The following is a 12,689-nucleotide window of genomic DNA, read 5'->3' as shown; positions in this document are numbered from 1 at the left end:
TTATCCATAGAAGACCCTTTAGAAAGATCTTTCTATACAGAAGGCCTTCTTTCTGTAGAAGACCACTTTAGAAAGCCTTTCCCAATAAGCCACACTTATAACAGGTCTTTTCTAAATAAAAGCCCCTGTTATAAGGTCTTCTCTCAATAGAATGATAGGCTTAAGATTTTTTTCTGCCAACAGAAATACTCCTTGGGAGACATTTTATCAATAGAAGACCCCATAATTAGGAGGTCTCGTATGCATATACGATCCCTATAAGAGGTATTCTATAAATAAGAAGTAGTTCTGTCAAGAGAAAACCATATAAGGAGGTCTTCCTTCTATAGAACACATCTTTGGGAGGTCTTTTATAATAAAAGTCACCTTTAGGAAGGCTTTTGTTAATAGAAGACACCTCTTGGCGGTCTTTTCTAAAGAAAAATACCGTTAGGAGACGTTTTCTCAATTGAATATCGGCTTAAGAGGCATTCTGTCAATAAAAGAAATCACAGGAAGGCCCCTTATAGAGGTTTATTATCAATAAAAGAGAAGACTTCCGCGTTGTGGAAAAATTCTGAAGAATTCTTTAAGAAATCCACGTTATGAAGTCTTCATGAATCCCTGAAGAATTCTTTAAGAAATCCACGTTATAAAGTCTTCATGAATCCCTGAAGAATTCTTTAAGAAATCCACGTTATGAAGTCTTCATGAATCCCTGAAGAATTCTTTAAGAAATCCACGTTATGAAGTCTTCATGAATCCCTGAAGAATTCTTTAAGAAATCCACGTTATGAAGTCTTCATGAATCCCTGAAGAATTCTTTAAGAAATCCACGTTATGAAGTCTTCATTAATCCCTGAAGAATTCTTTAAGAAATCCACGTTATGAAGTCTTCATGAATCACTGAAGTATTCTTTAAGAAATCCACGTTATAAAGTCTTGATGAATCCCTGAAGAATTCTTTAAGAAATCCACGTTATGAAGTCTTGATGAATCCCTGAAGAATTCTTTAAGAAATCCACGTTATAAAGTCTTGATGAATCCCTGAAGAATTCTTTAAGAAATCCACGTTATAAAGTCTTCATGAATCCCTGAAGAATTCTTTAAGAAATCCACGTTATAAAGTCTTGATGAATCCCTGAAGAATTCTTTAAGAAATCCACGTTATGAAGTCTTGATGAATCCCTGAAGAATTCTTTAAGAAATCCACGTTATGAAGTCTTGATGAATCCCTGAAGAATTCTTTAAGAAATCCACGTTATGAAGTCTTGATGAATCCCTGAAGAATTCTTTAAGAGATCCACGTTATGAAGTCTTGATGAATCAATCCCTGAAGAATTCTTTAAGAATTGTTGTGTTTTTTTCGACCTTTTTGATATCAATAAAATAATAAATGTTGTTTGAGCTTGAGGTCTTAATGTTGTTTATTTATTCATAATTTCCAATATTTCGCAATTTTCTTGAATTGCATCCTCATCATCCTCAACATGATCTACAACCAAATTAAGAAAAAAGGAAAAAAAGACAACATTCGTCACAGCATAAACAAACACAAAAACTTAAAGGTAAAAATTACGAAACTAAAATGTTCCCTAACATTTCTAATTCGATGCAGAAATAATGGTATAATTCCAAATTTCATAAAGAATACATTTAAAAATATTTATACAATTTTCCGAACACCGCATATACATCACATTCAAAATATTTTGAAAGGGTACATTGAAACTTTCCAAAACAAACTTCTTAACCTAACAAAAACATCACGAAATAAACAACAACAATGCAGAAATACAAAAAATAGAAAAAGTACTGGATGAACACCTAACTCCGACGGAAAAAGAAAATATCGTTTCTAATGAGAACAACATAACAACAACTATACAGAACAAAACTACAAACACACAAAAGCAGAAATTTGACAAACTAAAACTAAAACAAATGGAAGAACTACGAATAAAACACAACGAGAAATGGTTCGTCAACAAAACCAATAAGCAAATTCCACAAGAAATAAAGTGGCTTCTCTCGTTAGGAGATAAATTTGGGATACCAACAAAAAAGGAAGATTTCCCGTTATTTAAGTTTATCGCCGACGGAGATGATATTATTCAAACCAACAACGACAAGGAAACACAAGAAGTAATGAGAACGAAATTTACAACAATGATCGACACACACTTGAACAAATTGAGAGAGAATGGGAGAGATAAATTTATTAACAGCACAGTGGAACGCACACGGACTTTTTTAAAAAAGAATAAAGATATATATATTCTGAATGCAGATAAGGGTAATGTTACAGTGGCAATAAATAAAGATGATTACAAATTAAGAATGATGGACATTTTATCGGACATGATGACATACCAACGGTTAAATAAAGATCCAACGAACAACCTGATGAAAAAGAACAATGAACTAGTAGACGAATTATTTAAGAACAACATAATTTCGGCAATAGAAAGGAAATATTTAAAAACTGACGTGGCAACAGCACCTAGACTATATGGACTTCCGAAAATTCATAAAGAAAATTATCCCCTCCGTCCGATGTGTTCCTCTGTGAATTCTCCATCAACACAACTATGCAAGTACGTCGTAAATATATTGAAGCAACTGACAAAAAACTCAAAATACAACGTAAAGGACTCAATGGCGTTTAGAGATAAACTTTCAAACATACCAATCGAGAGTAACGAGAAGATGATATCATTTGACGTCGTAAACTTATTTCCCAGTATACCAGTTGACTTAGGAATACAAATAATTGAAGAAAGATGGGAGGAGATAAAAGAATACACAAATATGACGAAGAGCATATTTTTCCGTATTCTTACCTTTTGCATAAAAGAAAACCGATATTTTAAATATGACGATAAGATTTACAAGCAGAAAAAAGGACTACCAATGGGTTCACCAGCTTCTCCCATAGTAGTTGATATAGTTATGGAGAAACTACTTGACACCTCTTTGGAAAGACTAAACACAAAACCAACAATAATAACTAAATATGTTGACGACCTTTTTGTGATCCTTAGAAACGTTACAATAACTAATACTTTGAATATATTAAACAACTTCCACAGCAGTATAAAGTTCACTTTAGAAGAAGAAAATGATGGCCACATTCCGTACTTGGACACTATGATATACCGGAATAATGGAAAATTAGAAATTGACTGGTACCAAAAACCTTCAGCATCAGGACGAATTATTAACTACTATTCGAAACATCCGAAGCAAATTATCATAAATACGGCAAGAAACCTAGTGAATAGGATTCTTAACACAAGCGATCAACAATTTCATGGAAAAAACAAAATTAAAATCAGAGACATCTTAATAAATAACAATTTTCCAATTGGAATAATTAATAACTTATTAAAACAATATGACCAGCCGAGAAATAAGAAAAACAAAGAAGAACGAACATACAAATCTATGATATACTTACCTCAAATATCAGAAAGATTTCAAAATTCAGACTTATATAATAAAAATATATATAATATAGCCCAAAAAACAGGCAATACCCTAAAACGACTTTTTACAAATACAAAGAACAAGATTGACGACATGGATAAACACAATTTAATATACAAGATTGAATGTAATGGAAATGAGAAAGAAACATGTGGGCAAATGTACGTTGGTACCACAAAAAACAAATTAAAAAAGCGAATTTCAGGGCATAAATCTGACATCAAAATGCGTAATCAAAATGCAGTACAAAAAACGGCATTAGCAGAACACTGCAAAAGAAACAACCACCAACCTAACTTTGAACAAGTAAAAATACTCCAAACTGAAAACACCTACAACAGGAGAATGACTTTAGAAATGCTGCACATAAATAATCTTCCAACAACAAAGAGAATAAACTTTAAGAGCGACACAGACAATGCTGCATACTGCTATAGACATTTAACACATAAGAGAACGTGCAAGAAGTAAATTAAATCAGTGCAATATTTACAAGCGACGATGATGGTGAAGCCTATCATAGTTTTAATTTAACTTGACACTTTATTTGATTTTACTTGTAAGCTAATTTGTGTTTATTTTGTGTTTGTTTAATAATATAATAATTTATATTAAAATGCTGTGATATTAATAAGTACACACTTTGTATTGTAGATTTTCCCTGAGGATGCAATTCAAGAAAATTGCGAAATATTGGAAATCATGAATAAATAAACAACATTAAGACCTCAAGCTCAAACAACATTTATTATTTTATTCTTTAAGAAATCCACGTTGTGAGGACACGAATAAGCCTGGAAAAAATTCTTTAAGAAATCGACGTTGTAAGGCCTTAATAAATTCCTCAAGATTTTTTTTAAGAAATCCAAGTTGTCGGGCCTTCATGAAACCCTGAAGAATTCTTTAAGAAATCCACGTTGTCGGGCCTTCATGAAGCCCTGAACATTCTTTAAGAAATCCACGTTTTATGGCCTTCATGAAACCCAAAAAAGATAATTCTTTAAGAAATCCACGTTTTATGGCCTTCATGAAACCCGAAAAAGATAATTCTTTAAAAAATCCACATTGTAAGACCTTCATGAATTCCATGTTGTAAAGCCATGCGAAAGGCCTGAAGTATTCTTTAAGAAATCCATGTTGTAAAGTCTTCTTAAAGCCCTGAAAAATTCCTTAAGAAATCCAAGTTGTAAGGCCTTCAGGAAGCTCTGAAAATTCTTTAAGAAACCCAGAGCCTGTATTAAGCTCCTGAATAATTATTTTCGAAATCCAAGAATATAAAGAAGAATACAAAATGCACGCTATGAGCCTTTAAATGGTATTTAAGACATCTACGTTGCAAATGAAACCTAAGGTTGCAAGACCCAAAGTTGAGATTTGTTGTATGCTCCATAATAATTTGTAATAAATTCAATAGTAGGTAGAAGATGAGGGAACATGTAAATGGCCATTAAATTAGTGATGGCACTCACACAGAGGTTTCTGTCAAGGGTATAGCGAATATTTTTATAAACCTATGGTTCGTAGCTATGACAATATGACTATACATACTGACATATAGTATAGTGAAAACCTTTACCAAGATAAGGTTCGAATCTGTGGTGTACGCAGAAAGAAAAAACTCCATTAAAAATAATGAAATCAGTAGCAGTTGTTGTTGAACTATTGTAGTGATAAAAGCGACCTCTATCGACTATGGGATTAATCACAGATAGAAAGTTCGTGCCTAGAGTATTGTGAATATTCCTATCGACATGTGTATCGCGTCACCAGTTATGACAACATACAATGTAAGGGTCATGTCTAAGGTGTGCGAAATACCATTAACGAACATAAGGTTCTTGTCTGTGGTATCGACAGAGGCTAGCTCTAGCTAATATTCCAGGAATTAATTTAATGAATTCATTTCTACTCTCTCATATTCTATTTACCTCTTTATTGAATTATACAATTTTACAACCGTCATGGTATGGTCAAGATGCTTGTCTGGCCTTAAAGAAGACTTTAAGTGAGCACAATTCAAGGCCGTCAAAAATCCATGATGGAAAGCACATTGTAAGCCCTTAAGGTGCTTAGGAAAAGTCTTTAAAATCCTACACTATAAGACCATAAAGAAGGCTTGGGGGAACTCTTTCAGAGAACCGCTTTACATGTCCTTATCGTTCTGTCGTAAATAAGAAGACCTTTCTGGTCTTCCATAAGAGAACGTTTGCGATTTTCTATGACAAGACTTCTTCTATGAGAGGATCTCCCTATAAAGCTGAGTTATTTCCCTTTATTGGTTGCCTATCTAATCTCCCTTTTCTCCATTCCCACATGTGTTCCCTTAAATTCTGCTCTATTCTGTAATATCGCAAGAAAATGTTCCTCGAAATAACTTGCCATCATATCTGCACTGGAAGCATATGCCACGTCTTGTTCCCTTTGCTATAGAATTATTGTCATTACAGTAAGTCATCATTGATGTGACTTCTTTTACAAATGTGTGTGTATGTGTTTCACATGGCTATGGGGTTTAGTTCCTTTTGAGGAAGCTATTCAAATGTTTGCCAACATAACAAACAGCAACAGCACGTGCTACAACATTTCCGCAGGAAAATATCACTTCTCTGTAGTTATTCGTTTGGAAAAACAGAAAAGGTAGGCGTTTATTTTTTATTTTTCCAACATTTGTTCGTGTTAAGGAAGTTAAAGTTTAAGTTGAAGGTGAAAACGCTGTTACTACCGGTCAGGAAATATTTATAGAATGTTAGAAGGAAATATAAGTGAGCATTTAAATGAAACGATATAGAAATGTATAATGGGGTGGTACGAGCAATTGATATAAAAATTTTACAAAGTCCTTCCAAAAGAGCCTTCGAAAAATAAAATAAGTTTCAAATAAGGTGAAATTCTAGCTTTTCATATCGTGATGATAAACAACAAATGTAAATATAATTGAGATGAATAAATACTTATACTGATACTACCCCTGCCAGTGCGCGCAGTAAAGGCAGGTGTTTTCTAAACATCTAATTATCAAAGACACTAACCTCCAATTTTCTGTTGATTAGAATGTCAGCGTTACATTTCGCTTCTATTTGTTCACGATACAGAATCTCAGGAATAGATGTCGCTATCGTCTGATATATTAAAACATCGACTGAAATGTGAAAGGTTCTTTCAATATTTAATTAATGGCTTATTGAGATGTCAAAAGTTGGGATATCTTAATTACTTTTTTGGAAACTTAAATGCTTATTTAAGGCCACTCAATGTGGATTTCTTAAAGACTGTTTAAGGCCTTTCGACGTGGATATTTTCAAGACTTTTTAAAAGGCTTTCAACTTAGATATTTTTACCAACATCTTTAAGAAGCCATTAAAGGCTTCTTTGATACATCATCATTGATACAGCTCATCCAAGGCTATTCTTTAAGAAAGTAGTATTCTTAAAGAATTGTTTAACTACTTTTTCGGGGCCTTTAAAAGTAGATTTATTTGTACTCAGGTTTTGTAATCAGCAAAATAGAATGTGAAGTCGCATTCTGATGCCTTATAGAGTCTACATTCTTTTTCAAATTTATGTGGAATCCCAATATATGGAGCTACTTCTGACAGTCAATATTTGACATCATCAACAACAGAAAGCGACCTCTAACTGTGAACATGATAATCAACAGCCAGATGGTTAGTATCCATGATAATAATGTCCAATCCACCTACAGAGCCTTGAAGAAGTCTTGAAAAAGTCAAAAAAGAAAGAATTGCAATCCCCGAGTGAGAAGCATCAAAAGAATGAATTGAAGATGAATTTCTTAAAGTCTTCTCGAAAGCTTTCCCAACGTGTTACAATATGTTAAAGAATTTTTCAAGAATTATGCGCGGTCTTTAAAATTCGATTTATTTGTAGCCATGGCTTATAATCAGTAAAGGAAAGGGTCTTTGACTGTCTATGTTTTATGCTTTTCCACATCTCCTTTAAGACTCTGCAACATTAATCTCTTGCACCTTTTTCAGACCTTCAAACGAGGATATCTTATAGACTCTTCAACAGATTCTTCAATTCCTTACAAAGTGATTTCTTAAATAACTTTTCAAGTTTCTTTCCACTTTCCAAAAACTTCCAATATATGGAGCGACTTCTGACAGTCAATATTTGACATCATCAACAACAGAAAGCGACCTCTAACTATGAACATGATCATCAACAGCCAACAAATGGTTAGTATCCATGATAATATTAATGTCCAATCCACCTACAGAGCCTCGAAGAAGTCTTGAAAATGTCAAAAAAAAAGAAAGAATTGCAACTTCAGGAAGTCTGTAAGAAAAATCCCCGAAAAAGTCTTGAGGAATTCCACGATCTGATTCCTTAAAGTAGTATCTAAAAAGTGATTTAGTAATCCACGTTATTGGGTTTGAAAGATGCAATGAATATTTCTGATAGCTTAAAGAGTATTTGTTATTCTTTCAAATTCATTTGGAATCTCAAAAGATGAAACGATTGCCACCACTATGATTCAATAGTTTGCAACAACACAAGCGACTTCTTACTATGAACATTATAATCAGCAGCCGTCAGATGGTTGGTGTCCATGGTACATTAATGTTATCCATCCACCGTCAGATGGTTAGTATCCATGATACATTAATGTTATCCATCCACCAACTAATAGAAAGTTGAAGTCTTGGTTGTGATGATAGGAGGTTCGTGTCTATAGTAACGATAAATAAATGGATTTTTATATGGTCTCTTAAATCCAACCCACCAACGTCTCTTTGGCGTTCTTAAAAATCCACGTTATAAGACTTATAAAACCAAAAATACGTCTTTAAAGTCTTGAGGACTTTGAGGAGCCTTATTGTAAAAAATCCTTGTCTTTAAAAATCCAAGTGTTAAGTTTCAAAAGCTTTCAAACATTCTTTAAAAAACCTGAGGCATAAAATAAACTATCTGCTTCTTTCAAATTCGCTTGAAATCTCAACAAATGGAACAATTGCGATCTCTAACATTCAATATTTGGCATCATTAACAACAAAAGCGACATCCAACCGTGAGCATCATAATCATCAACCGACATATGGTTAGCGCCCGTGATAATATTAATGCACAAACCACCAAACGGTGTAAAGGTCAAGTCTTGGGTATGCTGCTTATACCTACCAAGAGAAGGTTTGTGTCTAACGAAAGATTAATGGGTTTTTGTATGATCTTTTATATCCAACCTACTAATCTTTCTTTGGCGGATCTGAAAAAGCGGTGTTCATATGATTAGGTTAGGTTAAGTGTTACTGCGTCACTCGGAAACCTTAAGGTCCATTGTGATCATATGATAAAATTATACCATTGAAAAGGCAATTTAAAAATCAGAGTGATCTCAAGAGGGAAACATCCAAAGAAAGAATTAAAGATGAATTTCCTAAAGTCTTCTCGGAAGCTTTTCCAAGGTGTTACAATGTGTTAAAAATTTGTCAAGAATTATGCGCGGTATTTAAAAGTCGATTTATTTGTACCCATGGTTTATAATCAGTAAAGGAAAGGGTCTTTGTCTGTCTATGCTTTATACTTTATGCTCCTTCAAGACCCTGCAACGTGAATCTCTTGTAACTTTTTCAGACCTTCAAACGAGGATTTCTTATAGATCCTTCAACAGCTTCTTTAAGGCCTTACAAAGCGATTTCTTAAATAACTTTTCAAGTTTCTTTCCACTTTCCTAAAACTTCCAATCAAATTACCATTGACAAAATTGAGTACAAACCTCAGTCAATTATTTCTATGGACTTTTTAAATTTAATTTCCCTAAAACTTTTTCTTCTTCAGAACAAATAATTTTCTTCTTCAAATCATAGTCTCTAAATTATGTGCATTAATTTGATAGCACTTTGAAATTGTGTATGTGGCTTAGATGTGAGTAAGAAGAGTCTCTGTGACTGCTGTAATTCGATTTGTATTTTTACATGTTAGAAAAACAACAACAACCACACAATATTTAAAAAACAAACATTTGTATTAAAGGCGCTGGAAACCAGACAATGTGCTAACAAATAAAGCATGAGAGTGCCAGCAAGAACAACCTCTGAGACAACTGCAAACAAAAGACCAACAAAACTTTGATTTATTTCATCAACAAACACTTGGCTTACAGAAAAAAAACTGTCAAAGTTTTTTCTTTCTTCCCAACAAAAGAAACGAAAACTTTGTCATTTAGCCAGAAATATGCTGGTCTTTTTGTCACAGAGACTCCCTGCTATACTGTCTTGACTGTCTGTCCGTCCGTCTGCCTTGTCATCCATTCATGAATTCATTTCATGTTCACAGATGGCCCACATATCACTCATTGCAAAATCTTTTAAGGAAGAGATATGAAGAAAACTCAGATTACATGAGAGTGTGCGAGTGTATGTGTGTCTACTCAAGTGTGTAAAGATAACATCTCCCGAATTGTCTGTCAAAAGATATAGTTAAGACACAAGAAACAAAGTGTAAACTTTATTTACATCCAGTTTACTGCCTCCATGCCCATCTCTTCATTTCTCTCTGTTATACATGGCCCATGGAGAGAAAATTATAATGAAATTATGCATACGACACCATAGCCGCTAACACCTACACGACCACAACACTTATTAAAGTTTGTTGCTTGGCTTTTTTTGTTCACTTCTCCTCTCGTTCTTCACAGATGGGCCCACTGATATGTTTAGCTGTTGATGTTGACAGGCGACAACACCTACCAAAGCCATCAACTAATGTTTATTCCCTCACATGCATGCCACCACCTCAAGCGCATGCATAAATCCACCTAAATATACATACAAACTTTATTATCATAATAAGAATTATGTGCTGCTGATGCTCCTGCTTTAACAGTTTGCCATTTTCATTATTGTTGTAGTTGCTTTTTGTCACTTAGTAGTAGTTTTAGCACTCTACTTCCAACCCTCCTTTTATCTTGGAGATTTCCCAAACTCTCCAAACCATGATTTTTTATTGCTTTAGAAGCAGTATTCATTTCATTTCTAGAGGTGTCATATATTCACAATGGCCTGCGAACGCTCGGAGGGAGTTTGACACAATCTTAAGCTATTAATAAAAATTAAATTGTTTTTAGGGTGGATGGAGGGAGACAATGATGATGGTGATGATGCTGACAATTTCTTCAAAAGTAATGAAGAACGACAACAAAAGCAAAAAATGTTATTAATGACAAATGAAATGAGGTGACATAAATAACAAATCGTGTGAGAGAAACGAAGGAAATTGTCTGTTCCATCTGTTGTAAAAACTAGGGGGAAGAGAGATAATTCACTTTCAGTTTTTAAAGATTTCTATTAAAAATGAAATATTGTTTATTCAAAAGCTAAGTAATAATATGACCTAAATATCTTTCCAATTCTATTGTTTTTTTTACCTTTACAGAGAAAACAAAAATGTTGGACATAACTCGTGATCGACCCGTAAAGGTGGCAGTTAAGGTAGCAGTACCTGTGAGGGATCATCCTAAGGTGAGTAAAGTTCAAACTAAAGAAGAAGCTTTATAGAAATTTTTAGAAAAAAAAACACTTTATAAGACTTTAAAGAACTTCTCAGGACATCCATTTTAGAAAATTTTGAAGCAGCCCCTAAGACTTTGATTTGGCAAGACCTTGAAAAAACTATGAAGTAGTCATTATAAGTATGCTTGGTAAGGCCTTAAAGAAGTCTTTAATAATTCTACACTGTTGGGTCTTAAAAAAACCTTCAAGAAATTCCCCTTGTAAAACCACAAGGATCTCTTTAAAAAAGTTTAAAAAAGTGATAATATTAATGTCCAAAACTCCAAGCGGCTAAAGTTCGTGTCTGCGGTAACAAGAGATTAATGGGTTTTGGTATGATCTCCTACATCCAACCTACCAATCTTTCTTTGGCGGTTTTGCCAGGTCTTTAACGGTATTCAGTTGATCAAATTATAGCCTCGAAAAAATCTTGAAGAAATTTTGAAATTTTAAGAAATCTACGTTGTTCTTGAAGAAGTCTTGAGGACGTCTTAAAGAATTCATGTCTTTAAAAATCCAAGCGTTAAGGTTTAAAGCCTTCAAACAGTCTTTAAAACCCTGGGACATTAAAGAATATATCTCCTTCTTTCAAATTCGCTTGAAATCTCAACAAATGGAACAATTGCGACATCGAACATTCAATATTTGGCATCATCAAAAAGAGAAGCTGCCTCTAACTATGAACATAATAATCCACATTCGGCAGAAGGTTGTGTCCGTGATAATATTAATCTCCAAAACTTCCTTAAAGGCTTTTCGAAAGCCTTTTAACTTTATTTATTTTTATTATTATTTTTAAGAATGTTTCACACATTCTGATGCCTTAAAGAGTGTCAAATTTTCCTTAAAATTCATTTGGAATCTCAACAGATGAAACGATTGCGGCACCTAACATTCAATATTCGGTATCATAAACAACAGAAGCGACCTCTTAATATGACTATCATAATCAACAGCCGATGGGAGGTTAGTGTCCGGGATAATATTAATGTCCAAAACTCCAAGCGACTAAAGTTCGTCTCTGCGGTAACAAGAGATTAATGGGTTTTGGCATGGTCTCTTACATCCAACCTACCAATCTTTCTTTGGCGGATTTACCAGGTCTTAAACGGTATTCAGTTAAGGTCTGGAAGAAGTCTTGAGGACGCCTTAAAGAATTCCGCAACCTGAAGCTTTAATGTCGTATTGTGCCTTAGTGTCTTTGTGAGCTTTTATAGAAGCCTTGGAAAAGCCCTTAATAACCCTACGGTGTAAGGCCGTAAGGAAACATTGGGGAAATCTTTATGAAATCAACTTTTCAACGTCTTACAGAAACCTTAAGAAAGTCTCTGTGAAATTCACATTGTTCATGACCTTAAAGAAACCTGAAAGAATCTCGGATTAATTAAAGTGAAGAGGCTCTCAAAAAGTCCTTAGAAGATGTCTTTCGAACATTCACTTTATAAAACCTAAAATACGTCTTTAAAGTCTTGAGGTCTTTGAAGAGCCTTATTGTAACAAATCTATGTCTTTAAAATCCAAGTGTTAAGGTTCAAAGCCTTCAAACAGTCTTTAAAAACCTGAGGCATCAAAGAATCTATGTTCTTCTTTCAAATTCGCTTGAAATCTCAACAAATGGAACGATTGCGACATCGAGCATTCAATATTTGGCATCGTCAAAAACAGAAGCGGCCTCTAACTATGAACATAATAATCAACGTTCGACAGAAG

The 12,689-nt window shown here is 33.9% G+C and overlaps 1 protein-coding gene across 7 annotated transcripts in view; it reads left to right on the top strand.

The window, feature by feature from the left end:
• LOC141405789 (uncharacterized) overlaps positions 1-12,689 on the top strand; it is a 95,060-nt gene that overhangs the window by 54,811 nt on the left and 27,560 nt on the right. For all 7 annotated transcript variants that reach the window (XM_073990492.1, XM_073990489.1, XM_073990495.1 and 4 more), the window contains one exon: positions 10,864-10,949. In XM_073990492.1, the coding sequence (XP_073846593.1) occupies positions 10,864-10,949 (86 nt within the window). The remainder of the gene's footprint in view (positions 1-10,863; positions 10,950-12,689) is intronic.

This window comes from Musca autumnalis, unplaced genomic scaffold, assembly GCF_047663935.1.
Source record: "Musca autumnalis isolate F117 unplaced genomic scaffold, ASM4766393v1 scaffold_5, whole genome shotgun sequence".
In the NCBI taxonomy this organism is placed as follows: Eukaryota; Metazoa; Arthropoda; class Insecta; order Diptera; family Muscidae; genus Musca; species Musca autumnalis.
The sequence above is the reverse complement of the archived record's forward strand: the minus strand, read 5'-3'. Positions and strand labels throughout refer to the sequence as shown.